General features: G+C 29.2%; 1 protein-coding gene across 1 annotated transcript in view; it reads left to right on the top strand.

Moving 5' to 3' along the window:
• TSNAXIP1_1 (Translin-associated factor X-interacting protein 1) overlaps nucleotides 1–17,211 on the top strand; it is a 37,467-nt gene that overhangs the window by 15,401 nt on the left and 4,855 nt on the right. Inside the window, exons 9-12 of the mRNA XM_051213406.1 lie at nucleotides 2,912–3,052; nucleotides 11,811–12,008; nucleotides 15,090–15,183; nucleotides 15,725–15,993. Coding sequence (XP_051069384.1) covers nucleotides 2,912–3,052; nucleotides 11,811–12,008; nucleotides 15,090–15,183; nucleotides 15,725–15,993 — 702 coding nt within the window. The remainder of the gene's footprint in view (nucleotides 1–2,911; nucleotides 3,053–11,810; nucleotides 12,009–15,089; nucleotides 15,184–15,724; nucleotides 15,994–17,211) is intronic.

Here is a 17,211-nt window from a genome sequence, read left to right as displayed (position 1 = left end):
ATTAAGTTAACGTTATGGATAACAACTTTTTTCAGTGCAGACGCTATGTTTTTAGAAAAGAAAAGACATTTCAATTTGAGATTGTTTTGTAATATCTCTCTAGGCTCATGAAAGAGACTATTTGAATTTCGTAAACAAACCTGTTCACTTAACGCATACGCACACTAAAATTCTAATTTATAACAAACCCTTCTTGAACATTGGTCTTAAAAGAATAGTTAACATTGAAGATAAAGGAAATGATTCAAGACAATATAATGAATCACATGAATGAAACTAGAGTTTCATATGTTTAACGTTCCACTGCAATGGTTATTATTTTCGTTACAATATTTTATTCTGTCAGCCTCTTTGAACAATGTACTGATTTTAAACATGGAACTTTAATAAATATATATTCTTGCTAGGTCTTATTTGTTATCTTAATATTCATCGTAAATACTTTTATCTAACTCTATCACTAGAATACATAAAAGTCTTCTGGATGAGGTCGGATTATATTTAGTTTTCGTACACATATTTATTCTTACAGGTTTGTAAGTACATTTATTAAGGAAACTAAACCACAACAAAAACATAGTTATTTTTATTCAAGTTATCACTAGCAGCTTTGAAAATGTTATATTTCTATTAAGGTCAACTACACTTTGCATGGTTACAAATCTAAAATATTTTAACTTATTTCTATAAAAGTATAATTGTTAGCTGTTTATTTCGGTCGTCTTTACGACTCTTGATTGGTAAGTAATTGTTCTTGAATTTTAAAAGCTGACTTAGGTTGAACATAATTTTGCGACAGTACCTTCCAGTTATCTAACAATAAAAAAAGTCGAAGTGTTGACTGACATGTTACTATGATAGTAGATAAAAATATTCAAAACCTTTCATTAGTCAACTAGTTGTTAAGTAATTAGACTTAAAAAAGATTTATACACACTTTGTTTCAAACTATTCAAGAAATGTTCAAAACATTCATGTAAACCCAACGTTCTGTATTTATCTTGGAAACTTGAGTAAGTTTGTATACGTATATATGAATATAGGATACATTACAAACTGTTATAATCAGTAGAAATTCGTCTTATTGATCATAACAAATAAATTAAAAGCTTTTATTTTAGTTTCATTTAGAAGTCATTTTCAAATAATTATTAATTGAATTTTCGCTGTAATGGTCACATCTTTCATAACATTTTTGTTCGATTTTTTTGGTGAAATTCAAAAATCTCAAAACTTAAGAGAAATTTTTCAAAGACTACACTCTTTTGTAAATAGCCTTTTCAGTATCCAGTCCTAACTTCCCTATTCTCAGTTAATCTTTTTTATGATTTTGTAATTAAAATTAAAATAAAAAACGTTTTCTGAGATTCGACTTTCATCGCTTTATATCATAAATGTGTAATCCATGTACATAGCATAGCACGTCAGCATGCAAAAATGTAAATGCCTTAACTGATTCATAAATGTTTTAATTATCTTGAATTCAAATGAAATTTATAAATTTATTTAATTCATGCACCGGCAAATTGAATTAGAGGACTTCCATTTAACGTTTTTTTCTTTGATAAAATTAAAAGTTCTAATAGCTCGTTATTAGCTTAGCTCTAAATATGAATAAAAAAGGTGGATTTATTTTGTTATACGATACACGTTGATCTCTTGTTTTCTTTTATCTAAAGTAAATGATTAGGGCCAAACTTTACGTTTCATGTTAAATATCAGTTTTTATTTATCTCACTTGATTAAACATTGTTCAGTTTATTTTAATATGGTACCAGTTAGGTCGGAAACAATTGTTCAGTGATAGTAGTATATCTAGGTCAATTTTACTACCATCATTTATCCATTGGCAATTGTTCGTATTTCTGTGTGATTTTGGAGCACGGTTTTTAAAGATTTTGTTTTTGTTGACCTTAATATGTATATAATCACTTAATAATCCTTTTTTAGATGGTTTCATTTATGTCACTATGATTGCATTGATTAAAATGAAAGTAATTTGGTAGTGATTTTATTGACTAGTAATAGTTTACACTAACTGGTAAATTAAAGAAAACCACAAGTATAATCTAATAATGTATTATAGAAACAATTAAAATATAGAATGAATATAAATCAAATCTTCGTAGATTTAAAAGTAATGTTTACATTATGAATAAACATTCGATGGGTACACATTGTATATTAGAAGGCAATGAAAAGTTTTTTACTCGTATAGGACATTTTAGTCTTGCTCATTTAAAACTCCATAGATGGTCAACATCCGGACCTGCAAACGTAGAATATTTATTTCATTTGCAGAATGATCTGCAATCTACGTTTCAAAACCGGTCAATTTACGTTATAATTGATTAGTTAACTTCTCACTCCTGTCAGTTTACTTCATAAGTAATTATCTATTTCCATTGTATCTAATCCATGTATAGAAAAGAACATATTTTCATAAATTCGTAATTTTTTAAAGATAGTTTACTTCTCATAATTTTCCATGTTCTATCGACATCACAAGAATTAGTTTGCTTAAAATCTTCAAATCAAATCTGTGCGACTACATGTGCTGATAATCGTTTGAGTTCTTCGTACTTACAGATGCTATAAACACAACATAACTGATTTCTGATCATCACGTTCATAATTTAAGGCTCTGTCAGGGTTAATGAAAGCTTTTTTGTGTTAAATGTTTAACTGATTAGATAGCCCAACCCGGATTTAGTTCTCTTTTTGTTATCGATCAAAGTTTGTCATTCTGTTTCAATGGAAACTTATTATCTAGGAATAATTTGGGGAACGCTTTTGTTTCCTCAATATTTCTAATAAATTTTAATCGTTTAAATTGTAAGTGCTAGTATAAATTTCCTTTGTAATTGTGCATATGTGTGTGTCTTTTTGACATTTCTTTACTTATTATTAGGAAGAACTGAATTTTGTTCCATCATTTTTACAAACGACTGGAGCTGATGTTATAATATCCAGATCAATACAACTTCGAGATTGTTTATTATTGACACATGAACTTTGGAAAGCTAGGAAGAATGAAAAAGATTCATTGAAGGTAAGTAAATGATTTATTTTAACAATCATGAGTCAGTGATCAAAACATTTGAGTTCTAACCAGTGCGTTATTGATTTTAAACCCATCCATCTTATAATGTTTATAGAAATCAAATAGTACTATTGGCTTTTAAAAATATGAAGATCAAAACTGAGTCAGTTAATTAATTCCTGGTTGTTAATTCGTACTACTTTTATTCCTATTTCTATTCTCGATTTCAGCCAGTTTTTTTGTTTCTTTACAAGAAGGTAAATATTTTATGTATTAGATGGACGTGAATTGTTAATAGGAAAATTATAAAAAGCAAAATACTAAGAAAATGAATAAAGAATTAAGCACCATTCGTAATGGATCATCAAGTGACTATTGATGACCATATATAGCCTTTAGAAATTCAATATTATACAGTTATATGGATAAGATTCGATTTTACTCAAATAAAAACTTATACAAAATATATGAAAATTTATAAATCATGTTAAATAACCTTAGTAGTTGTAAATTTTCATTTATTTGTAAGAATAAATAAAAATAATCCTAATAGGAATTAAAATTATTCGATATTTATCATATCCCAATGAGCACAAAATTAAAGTCCTTACATTTCGCGACTCAGTGTAAGTCTCATCTTCAGAGAGAAAAAAAATGACACCTACTTATGTTCGGACTGGACAATAGGAATTTAATGTAATCCAAACTTAAATTAAGAATCGATTAAGGATTTTACTCTTCTATAGTATAGTCTACCAACCACTAATGAAAACATAACCACTTCAAATAGATATGAAAATGTGAAATAATAAAACATTAGCTTCTTTGTTAAGACACTGTTAACAAACATTAAGTTCCATAGTCCAATACGTCATAATCTCAGCATCTCTCTGTCGGCTTAGTTGGTTACGCTATTAACTAATCTATGGTAATACTTCCTGTTTCGCTTAAACCATTTTTATTGTAAATCTATACCACCAGTTTGTTTGATTTCTGTGTGGATAAAATATTGATAATGTTAACTGAGTGTTTATGCATAGTGTACAGCCTATTGGTATTTTTATTATTTAATAATCTGTTACAGTTTTATAAACCAAATCACAGTATTACTTGTTTAATGAATAAATCAATACATACAGATATGGGTATATCAAAATATCAACGCATTTTGTAAAGTACAATAGAAAATGTATAAATCAGCTTAGTTTTCAGTTAGTGAATACTCTTTCGAATGATGAATGCCTTGTTATGTTTGACACCATGTTAATTATGGAAGGTCAGCTGTTGAATATAATAAATCAATATTTATTTACAGTAGGATTTTGTTAGAGTTTCTAATTCACAGTTCAAAATACTAACAACTGGAGATTGTTGAAACAGGACAGCAAATAGAAAGTGGTCGCGGAACTTCAACGATGACACCCAAGCATTTATAAAAGGTTGAAAAATCTAACTTTTCAAGAGAGCTTTCTGTTTCTTCAGAAAAGACATTAAAATAAGTTGATTTAACAATAATTATAAATAAACAGTGTTAAAAGCCAAGGTAATTTATGGGGATTGGTGTCATTTAAATGGTTTCTTGATGTCAAGATAACAAGGAGATACAAAAACTTACAACAATAATTATTATTCTCATAGTCTATACATATTAAAATATTGATTCGCGTCAACCCTCAAAAGGTTTAATGATATACAAAGTTATCTACTTTAGTTGCGTTAAGAATAGTGCTTTGTTTAAACTTATTTCGAGAAAATGAGCTTTCATAACTTATAGGGAAGGTCTTAATGATGTTACATAGTCTTAATTTTTTATAACCATTTTGAGGAACATCAATAACTCCTGATGCACGAAGGAAGTACATAAGATTGGAGAATCTTAAGTAGAGTGAACTTTATCAATATTATAAACTTTGAGGAAATCTGTCCTTTCGACACCGACTTAATCTTTTGATAAATAATGAAAATATTTAATAATAACACTTTCAACTACACATTATATTGAACAAAAATCGACGAGACATCAGAGCCACTAAACTTACTAACGAAATCCCAAACTGATTGAAAAAATTTTGCCAATACATAAAACCGAACAAAAAACATTAACATTGAATACGACTAAGCATTTGTCAGTGAACTTAATTACAATAATTTGTATGTTCTATTTCTGATGCTTTTTTTGTGGGTCAATAAGAGAAATTAATTTATTATTGCCCCTTTTGATTTTTAAATAAATCTTATCTCTACATATATTGATTTTTAATCTTAAGGAACATTCTGTAGAACAACGAAGACGATCACTTGCATCGAGACGGCTTTCACAGGTAAAAATAAAGCTAACAAAGGGATAGATCTATAACTGATAAATCACTTTGTTATATGCACTAAGGCACTAAAGCACTGTGCACTTTCCCCTGATGCACTGCTACACATTGTCAGCTACAGATATTTGAAATTAGCGATAACAATTGATTAGACGGCATTCGCCTGTTAAAAGAATTGTCATAATACACTTCATGTTTATAGATTTGATCATTACATTTGTCTTTCAGATTAGTTCACGTTTAAGCATATTAATTAAAAGTGTTTATTTTGATTAATTTCTTGAAATCAGTTGTTCATAGCTTTGGTCAATAAAAAAATAATTGTATGATGCACGTCCATAGTGAGAATAAACTATGGGATGTTGAAACAGTACACTATTTGGGTAATGGAAAGATACTTATAAGTCAGTTGTTATACCATTTCTGCATTAGCATTACGGGAAATGAGAGCGAAAAATGAGACATTTATAAATGAGCTGGTTAACTTAAATAATCTATCTTCAAGTCTCAGCGATATCAGTAGACGTGTCCAAAAAATCAGTGGCAGTTTTTCTGCTTAAAATCTTCGAAGTAATCTGTGTAAACCCACTATCTACCAATTCGGTCAATTTTATGCGGTAAACTACTTTTCCCAGTTTTCTAGGAATCTAATTTTCCATTCACGAGAGCCCTATAGAAGAGTCCTTCGTCCAAGCCTCTAAAAGCCCAGAAGGCTACATCACTTGTTTTATTCAGTCATCACTGAACAAAAGTCTTTCTGAAACACCTGGAAAGTGGGAGATCATGAGTCACATTTTTGGTTTGATAATCACTCACACTGTAGTGAACGAAAACACAAGTTGGGACAATCAGATGTATTTGAATACAAAATTACAGAACATCTTAGTAAAATCTGAGAACCATATAGTAAATACTTCGTTTGCAAAATGTCAATAAATTGTCCCAGACTTTATTGTTCCTTCGTTTCCATAGCATTCATTCCCTGTTCTCGTCCTCCTTTCTTCTATCTTCTTAACCCTCCGCCACCTGGCATTTCACTTTCGAATGATGATGCATACTACTAATACCCATCGACATCAGTAGCACACAACACTATTATCATATTCACTACGTCTGCAGAAAGTTCTAAACTCTGGAAATGTCCTCAGTTTTCAACACATGAACTAACCCTGAAGTAAAGCTTTTTCTCATATTTTGGGCCTTTTCTCCATTGTTCAAGTAAACATGTACTAATAGTCTGAGGTTTTAGAAATCAGCTAGAAATGTAGTAATGAGCGTTCCAATGATAGCCTTATCGAGCACCTTTCAGAGTGTCTAAGCAAAGTAGCAGTCGCGATCTGTCCTAATCCACTTAACCCATACGGGTCATAAAGTCAGAATTAACTAGTCCTTATCATTTATTTAACACTTGTAGAGAAATCTGTTGAATGTTTCCAGAGTCACTGTTTTTCCAACGACATAATTATTAAAAAATATCTACTATCTCAACGATCCTTTTCAACCCGTTTTCTTACGCGGGTCAGCAGTGATATTTATTGCCCCATAGTCATTTCTATTAGGAAAATTAATCAGTACTCCTTGTATACACAACTTCTTCCACTCAATTTTCATAACTTAAACTGATTTAATTTTTTTTTGTATTTGAATAGTTTGTGAAGTACTCACTATAATTCTATTCCTTCTCGATTATTTCATGTGATCTAATGCATTAAATAAATTCTGAAAATTTGTTTTAATGATAATCCTAAATTCACTGCCACAAACTCTTTTGAAATTTGATTCACCTTAAGCATGAATATCCATTTTGATCGTTAGATCAGAATTATATCTGTAGAACATTATGAAATTTGATTCGAACAACTATTTCTCGGTTATATCTCGATTTTTTTCTAATTCTATCGAAATCAAATATTATACAATGACTTAAGAAAAGGCTAATACTACAGAACCAGTCGTTTACATCTTCAAGATTTTACAAATAAGTCCATTCATCTTTTTTATTTGTTTTCTAGAATCCAATAACTAGAGACTATCATCAATAGTTTCGATTGACATCAGATTGAAACTGTTATGTCTAGCAATTAATTATTTGAGTTAAGTTTTTCGGCAAAATTATAGTATAGAAACCAGTTTAAACAGTTTCAAAAATAACCGCTAAGAAATTTAGTCCGTCATTAGTCAATTAGAAAATAGTTACCGTAAATGAAAAGTTCATAGAAAAACTAATATTACAAAAGGTACACAGCATTTACTTAATTCGTAAATTTTTAAAATCTTTTCCAGGCTTTTTGTCTGTATATTTAAAAGAGATAATTTATGATTTTATCTAAATGTTTATAAAACATATCTTTTCGAATTCTAACAAGGAAGTAAATAGGTTTTTAGGGGTCCAATAAATTATTCCTGGTTTGAATTGATCTACATACAAGAAACAATCTAAATTCAGAAACTTAACAATTTGATACGTTTAACACTACAATTTTTACTCTGCGATAACAAAAAAAAAATTTGTTATAATTTTAACCATTTAGAGTAGTTTACAAGTGTAATTTTTGCTACGCCTTTTACGTCATACATGTCACTAGTTTTTTTTTAATTTGATGTTAAATCTTAAATATCGTTTTTTTCCATTTTTATTAATTCCTCCTGTTAACATACTATTATCCCATTTTGTTAACTAGTTAAACACATTAAATTATACTCATATTCAGACTTCATAAATGTTTTAATGATTTCAAATGAATTGAACATTGAGTAAAGCGTCTTTCTGAAAAAGATGGCTTAAATTAAGTCACAAAACGAAAGGAATACAATTTTTCTACTCATTTAAGTTATAACAAAAATACATATTTATGATTAATAAATATTTAAAATATCAACAACAAAAAGAAATGACACAGAATTATTATTTCATTATATATCAAATTACATTTGAATGTACTTGAGATAATCAGATCATAAATAAACAATAAGAATAATATTTCCAAATGATTACTTGATTAAATTAATATATTTAACAACTTTGGTCTCATTAAAAAATCAAACTTTATAAATTAAACAAATTCTCGATCTATTTAATTTATTGATCATTTAGTTAATTAAAATGACTCATTGTGTCATTGAACAATAATAATAATAATGTTACCAATAATAGTAATAATAATAGTAGTAATAATAGTAATAATAATTGTGATCATTTTTTAATGGAAAAAAAATCTGAAAAAATTGTACTTTATATTTTGTCATATCATCACATGTTGTACATACAAATTTAAAACATTTATTTAATTTCACATTCTTATTTAGTTAATCAATATCAATTATTGAAATATAATTTGATACCCTAATTTAATTTTAATTATCATTTAATATATAATAAAATAATAATACAATTAGTTTAGTTGTAAATAACCTTATTTTACTGTTTCATATCATTTTCAAAACAAAAAAATAAAATTCAATCCAAATGAATATGGGAAACGTTGGAAGTTGTTTATAATATCTAGAGAACGATACTTAAATCTGAAAGATTGCATATATTCTAAAGTGAAATGAAATATAAATCTATTGATAATCATTAATGGTTTTGTGGAGATTTTAAAAATTTCAATAATTGAAATCATGAGTTGATTGAAGCTAGACCACCATGGAAAATCGTTTCATCCTAGTATGGAACTCCTCAGGAGTGCGCATCCACGATCCTATGACCAATGGAGTTTAACCAGGTTTATGGTAAGATAGTAACTCACTGAAGACAATGGTGGATGGCGGCGCAATATCGTGGATTGGTTGAAGTTAGACATTAACACCGTTCGATGCCAGCTCAGTGGTCTACATGTTAAGCGCTCGCTCACGAAACTGAAGGTCTTGGGGTTGAATCCGCGGGGGGGCAGGATCGTGAATGCGCACCGCTGAGGAGTTCCATACTAAGACGGAACGGTCGTCCAATGCTTCCAGGTTTTCCATGGTGGTCTAGCTTCAATTGACTCATGATTTCAACTATTGATAATCATTGATTTTTTCATTTTCCAATCATGATTTCTTTAAACTCCATTTGTAATTATTTAATATTACTCAATCTTCAGCTTACGTTGTATATAAAGGTAGCTATATATACAAATATTACGTCTAAGGTGTTTGATGATCACTTAGAAACTAGATTTTTGAGTACATCAGAGGTAACTGTCATTAAAACTTTATTTTAGATACATTAATATTAATAGTCAGAACTAATGTTGTACATCTTAGCATTTTATGGTATTATCACTAGTCTCAATTGTTTTTAATGCTACCTAACATAATAATAAAACACATTTACTGACGTGATCGACTAAGGTGTTATGGTAATGAAGAATGCAAACCAACAACAATGATTATTACACTTCCTGGTGTATTATACCATACAAAGCTGAATAAACATTGAACTTCTGATCGATGGACTAGTCAACATACAACCCTTTACTTCCACTTTTAACTAAATTAAAATTACGACGGAAAAAAGGGTTGCATGATATAGACCGATTAGTTGAATAAGTAAATAAACTATCCAAAAACGATTATTGAAACCCCGTGGTGGGATGAATCACAATACAAGGTAGAAAAACATTTACCTCCTGTTTAATCATTCCAATATCAAATCATCTATACAATTGATTACATTACAACTTTGTCGATAGGATTTCATTGGCACTATAGATCAGATAAAAATGAAGTTCGGTAATAATAAACGATCAGTTAATTCTTTCTACATTCATTCACATATTTTAGAGACTTTTATTCATATAACTTGAAGCCTATAGTAAACATATGTTGTGATGAATTCTGACTAAATGAATAATCGATTTATTCAGTATTGGCTGTTCATCTTCACATTTTTATGATTATATTAATAAATATTTATTGCTTAATCTAACAATTCTAGCCTATTCTATTTAATGTAATACTTTTATTTTAATGTTCGAATCAATAATATATAACCATAGATATAGTTGATAATGTTTTCAGTCAAGTCTTGCAAAAAAAGGAGAATATTTCTAGAGATTTATCTTTAACATACTGATGATGGAAAATATGAAAAATTATTATATTCTAAATTATTCAAAACTTTTTATATAACACTCCATTACATAATCTGATGAAATATTTTATTATGAAGTTAACTTTTCTTCTTTCTTCTCTTTGTTTTGATTGTTTTTTTATCATTTTATTATTTTCATATACATTGGTTGACCACATGGCTGACCTATATATTATATGATGTGACCAAATCTTATTTAGTTTAAATCATGAAATGATCTAAATTTTGTTTAAATCATTCCGTTTAGATAGTGATTATTTTCACAATCATTAGTTATGTTATATTTTAAATTAGCTAATCTAAGTAATTCATAAATAAATGCACTCAAACAATAGTTGTGACTATTAAGATTATGGCTTTTATAATAGATAAGATTAATTGAATGATTAGTGATAAGGATTTCGGGCAGTCTCTGCCTTACAGTGAGTTACATTTATTAGTAAGAAGCATAAATAATGTAAGCAAAGATGAATAGTGGCTAGCAGTAGAATCCAGGACGCACGTTTAGTCCTATTTGGGACTCGTCAGCTGAATGTACCTGCATCCCACAGTTGATGTCTACCCAGTACCGTACGCTTCGAACGCCATTACGTTACCCATTTAGCTACTGAGTCCTGATAGCCACCTGCTTATGCAATGTAGTGAAGTTTAAATTCATTTGGTATTGTTTACTTGTATTTTCCTATTGTTATTTAGGACTGCAATTGATCAGTCTCATGTTGGAATATGTGCATTCTGTGCGAATCGCCTCAATGACACTGATCAATTGCAGCCCTAAATAACCATGGGAAGACACAATTAAAACAACACGAAATGATTAAATAATATAGTTGTAAATATTTTATTTGGTTATGAATTGTTAGTCAAGAAACTTAAACGTTTTACATAATTATAAAAAAATAGACTTTAAAGATGTTTATTTCAGTATGTTTCATACCAAACAATAAATTGTTCAGTGAATTTTAGTCTAGTTAGATCATGGCTAACACTAGAAAGCACAAAATGTGTTTTTTTCCTAATTGAGAATTGTTATCTGAGTATAAGTAAATCCCAGTATTGATGTTTAAGTAAAACTGTTTTTAACTTTTAACTCATGGTAAATTATCTTCGTTTAAAAATATGACTACCTTTGAGTAACTAAAACATTATTTTATAAATCTATAAATTAACACTATTACGTTACATTCCTTTATATCATTATTTAAATTCTTGGTTTATTCCCTTATGTAATTAAAGAACAATAATAATCCATTTTCATCTTGTTAATTTCCACACTTATTATGATTGACTAAATGATTGAAAAGGAAAAAGAAAAAACAAAATTTTTTTTCCATTTACTATTATATTTCATTTTTACAATAAAATATAGATGAAAATTCAATCAAAATTACCGACAATTGTTCAAAATGTATCAAAACCATTTGATGAATTTCTATGTAATTTCTTTAAACAAATTTATGGTATTGAACAAATACGTATTGAATGGGTATATGGTTTTTATGAAATGTTAATCAAAGAAAATAATAATTATAAACTTAATGAATTAAGAATGATTATTGAAAATAAGGTAAGATAAAATGATCAATAGTAGAAATAATTGTATCATTGAATATCATTTCTTTTATTATTTTTTTTTCAATTTAACAATAATTTTCATAGACGTTAAAGATCATCTAATCATATGGGTTTTTTTTCTTTGTGTCGTTTTCATAATTCATATTGAATGTATTATAATTACAGAGCGATCAGTATGCATAGAGAACATTTACTAACAAGAATCTTATTACATTTATAAACCACGTGAATGGTATTTCGTTTATATCATGGAATCATTGACTTTGGTAAACGAAACATTTGAATTGACACAATTAACCTACAGTTGAGATCGAGGTTATCATAACTTCTACCGTTCCACAAGCTTCCTTAACTACATATCAAACACCCAGTGTTTTTAGCTCGAATATTCATCAGTTAATATATATGAATTTTCAGACCTCAACGAAATTCAAATAAAAAATCATCCTTTGCGCACAATCAAACCATATGTGGCAGTGAACGGAGCAAACAATACATGATTAGTTAACAATAACCATCAAACAATAACGAGTATAACCACAGACAATAGGTGCAACAATAGGTGTTTACAATAAAAGGAGAATGGAAAAATAGTAATTCAATCATTTAATGAATATACAATAGAAATAGAAATAGCAATCCGTAAAATACTCAAGAAAGTTCTGATCATTCTAACACTCAACCTGTCACAAAATCTCATTTTTGAAGAATTAAGGGGAAAGCGTGCTCACCTATAAATCATGTTTTTTCAAAAAACATATCTTTATCAAGTTAATGTTATATATCTAAATATTATTACATAATTCTGTCGTAAGAAACTATTTCATTATAAAACAAACCAGTCAGATTTAACAACTGATATTTATACTTTATTTAATATACATAAATTCAGTCAAGACTAGTAAAACTTGTAAAAGACTAAAACTTTAAATTATTTTAGACCAAACACTTAAGAGAAACATTTTAATAACCTGTTTGCTGAAATATTTTTAAACTCAGATATCACAGTACTATTGATGCTAGCCAACTACTGAAAACATTTTAATCGATATCTGAAATTATGTATCAATAGTTTGATTAAGAAATTCTAAAGGAATATTTCATGGTTTATATAAGGGTTAGGGTATAAATTCCAAGAATGTATGGTTCAGTGAAGGGTTTGTGTTTCAGCAAAATTATTAAAGTATTTACTTATATACGGTTTTTTCCAAAATACTAAGTAATATGTTTGTTAGCAATATTCATGTTAAAAATAATTTAATGAAAATAGTATCAGAGAAGTAAAATACTCAAAAATGTCATTTTTATTATGAAAACTGAAAATGTATTTGTTAAGATCTTGAATATTTACCAAGAAAACAGATAAAGATTGATGTTCTCTACAACGACTGAATAACATGATAAGATATTTCAAGTATATTAACCAGCTTGATTGAGAAGAGTTAAGCGGAAATTCATAAAAAGCTCCATAATCAAGCACTTTGTGAGCATAATTCATTCAGTTAAAATATATCTGATGTTTAAAGTCTCCTACAATGCAAACAGAAAGTTTTTCAATAACACCGAGTTACTGTCTCCTTAGCAATTCAGAAGCCTTCATAAGGTACCTAGAAAAGTCAAAATTAAGTATAAAAGGAAGCTTATTCAACCACTTCCACCCTGTTCTTAATCTTCAGTTATACCTTCTCCTATCTCTCTCTCTATTGGCCTTGTGACCCAGTTGAGTTATTTTCGTTTCCATGCTCTTTCTGATGAAATGTTATTTCAACTTCAACAGTTTACTTAATCATATTGTCCAGCCGTCCTTGAGAATCATCAATATTTATCTGTTTTCCTGATGAATATTCAAGATCTTAAAAAATACATTTTCAGTTTCGTAATAAAAATGGCATTTCTGAATATTTTACTTCACTGATACGATTATTATTGTTAACATGATTATTGCTAACAAACATGTTATTTAACAAAAACTTTTGGCTAACACTGGTAGGATAGTTTTATAACAGTTGGTCACTGAATTTATGAACGATGCTAAAAAGGAAATTTTATTTCTAAACACGTGAAGGATTGAAATCAATAAAAACTTAAATGATCCATTCGACAGTCAAGTTTGATATTATAATTTTTTAGAAGGTAGATATTTGTGATTGTAAAGTTTCGAGTATGAATTCACCCGGAAAAAGAACTCTTTACTAAGTTTATTTTTCTTCTTTTTCGCATCTAGAACAATCAGTATTTCTCGGAATATATAAGCGGGTGATATTGTTTTCGATTAAATCTTTATCAGGCTTTACTCGAATATACAATAATATTGATATGAATATATTTAAAAACATTAAACCTAATACGGTAGTATTTAGGACAATGATAACAATTAAATAGATTAAATAAATACAATAAGTAAGAGTATAGATTGATGGTCGATCCATCTGAAATCATGGTCAAAATTCGTTATCAAATAATTCATATATACTGAATTATCTTGGAGGTTAATTGAAATGATCAATTGATTTGACTATTTTATTTCCTAGATTCCTGTTTAGAAACAACTGATTCATTTATATTTACTCTGTTCAAGATTCATATCAAATAGTTTTTAAAATTTATACTAAACATCCAGACGACCTTGTATATTTTCAGTTTGTTCTCTCTTGTTATTCTCTTCATTTCCTAACAAATGACTAACAAACAAACGGAAAGAGATAAATGGATCTGAAACTAGTTTAATGTAGGTTTAAATACCCAAACTTTTCATTATAACAGAGAAACAACATCAACATAGAGTGAAGTGAAGAAACAGTCAAAATGATGACATTAAAATTGATCAGATACTAAAAAAATGACACGAAGAATACAAAACAAATGATGGAAATACACCCACAGCATAAGATTGAAGATTTTTCGAAATATACATGTGGATAAATCCTAAGAATCTACTCCTCATTATGACTGACTTCATGCTCTATCGTCTAAATCTTTCAAAGATATCATTTTGCATAATTTACAGAATTACGACAAAAAGACCTAGATAAACCAACAAGTTAGTTTTCATAATACTGTTTTTCATCTTTAGATGGATGAAGAATGTCATTGGCACTTGGAATCATGGATACTATTTATTAAAGAACAAATACTAATATTTATTGATAGCAGTAATAATAGTTCAGGTAAGTGATAAATGAAAAGTCAGACGCCAACAAAGAGAAAATAATTGGTCTATTCAATAAATACACAAAATACATGAAATAAACGAAGAACTCAGAGAATTCGCGAAGTATCGACACTTGTTTATGAAGACAGCCCGCCGAAAAAAATCGATCTTTTCACAGTAAGCTCGTCATTGGAAGTAATAAAGACTGTTCGGTTGACGCAAGTCTAGAACGACTAGTCACCTCCTGTACTTATGAAAACATCTTATGATTCATGATTAACTACGCAGCATCTAGATAATGATTGATCGACTGAGTTTTGGAGAATCGTCTATCTATGCGATTCTAGCAAAACATGAAACAACAAAGCATCTGAACAGCCTAATGTTTGCTAAGTCCCAAGGGACACTAGTGGAACGAGTATATTGGAATTATTCTGAAGGGACCCTAAATTTTTTTAATAAAACTTTTAAGACCTCAACTAGCGAGTTTATTGGACTGGGTGGTATAATCAACTCGATTTAATAATTTGTTTTTTCTTTGTTATTATCATTAATAGTCATAATGCCGACTACTGAAAACTCTGAAGAAAAACAAAAAGTAATCTTAAAACAAACTTTACATGAAGCGCTATTAAATATATTCAGTCAGCAAGATTTAAACAACTTAAATATCATAATTGAATCAGCTGAAGAGTATGCAAGTTTACAAATAAAAGACTCATCTCCAAAATCGTTAACAAATATGGATGAAGGCGAAAGCAAAGATAATGACAATATACAGACTAATTTACAGAATATGCTTGATTTTAATAAATTATTCGATAATGTAGGTTGTTTTGTTTAGAATAACTGGTATTCTGAACCATTTAGTGTTTAATTGAGGGGTTAGAGATTATAAACAAGTTTTATTGTAAATGATCCTAATTAATAGTATTATATAAGGAGTTACGTGGAACTTTGTAGACTTAACATGTGTTGATAATTGAGTGAAAGGATGCCTTTATTCATAATGAAGTACTTGCTACAGAATATAATCTACTAGACTCTCAATTCATAAATTACTTTTACACTAAGAGATGAATAATAATAAATGTTAATATTTACACCTTATGCTTTTAGGCTTTTCATTACATATTCTTTTTGATGACCCGTTAATTATATTATGGTTTTTTTTCCCATCACTGCAGTAAACACGATTTGTATTTTGTTTCATCACTTATCGAAAAATACTAGTTCCTTATAATAATGAATTCCTTAGGTTAGATGTAGGGTGAGTAGTATAGATAGAGAATCGGTTGATAAAGCTATGAACCTTCATTGACTGTGTTGAATAGAAAGTGTTACAATCGCCAAATCAGTGTGGACACCCGTTTGCCATAACCGCTAGTACAGTAGTAGATTTGGAAAAATCTATAGTCGATCAGGCCAAGGCGTAACAATATTCTAATATTCGGTGTGAACCATGTTGCGTAACGTAAGGATCGTAGTTGAAATCAGAGACATAATCGACGCCTAACCAAAGCTCGTGAAGAACAGACTAGAAAAAATCAAGCTGGTTTTCGACCTGGACGTGGCTGTATAGATCAGATATTCACACTACGTCAAGTTCTAGAACACTGACACATATTCAGACGCCCTACAATGGTAGTATTTCTCGACCTTAAGGCGGCATTCGACTCTGTTGATCGTGAGGTTCTATGGCAGTGTTTGTCATTGAAGAGAGTACCAAAGAAGTACATTAACCTTATAAAGGCTCTCTACTCGAACACAACTGGTAGAGTGAGAGCTTATGGCGAACTGTCATCAGAATCAGGGCTGTCCACTCTCTCCATTCTTGTTCAACTTTGTCATTGACGTACTTTTAGAGATAACACTCTCCTCATCTTAATTTACAGGGGTCGAACTTCTACCAGGAGGTTCACTTGTTGACTTAGAATATGCAGATGACATAGTTTTATTTGGTGAAGACGCTGACAAAATGCAGAGTCTTCTGACCACTCTAAGCAACAATGCTAGCATGTTCGGGATGCGATTCTCTCCCTCG

Source organism: Schistosoma haematobium, chromosome 3 (assembly GCF_000699445.3).
Source record: "Schistosoma haematobium chromosome 3, whole genome shotgun sequence".
In the NCBI taxonomy this organism is placed as follows: domain Eukaryota; kingdom Metazoa; phylum Platyhelminthes; class Trematoda; order Strigeidida; family Schistosomatidae; genus Schistosoma; species Schistosoma haematobium.
This window is presented reverse-complemented; position numbering and strand designations above follow the sequence as displayed.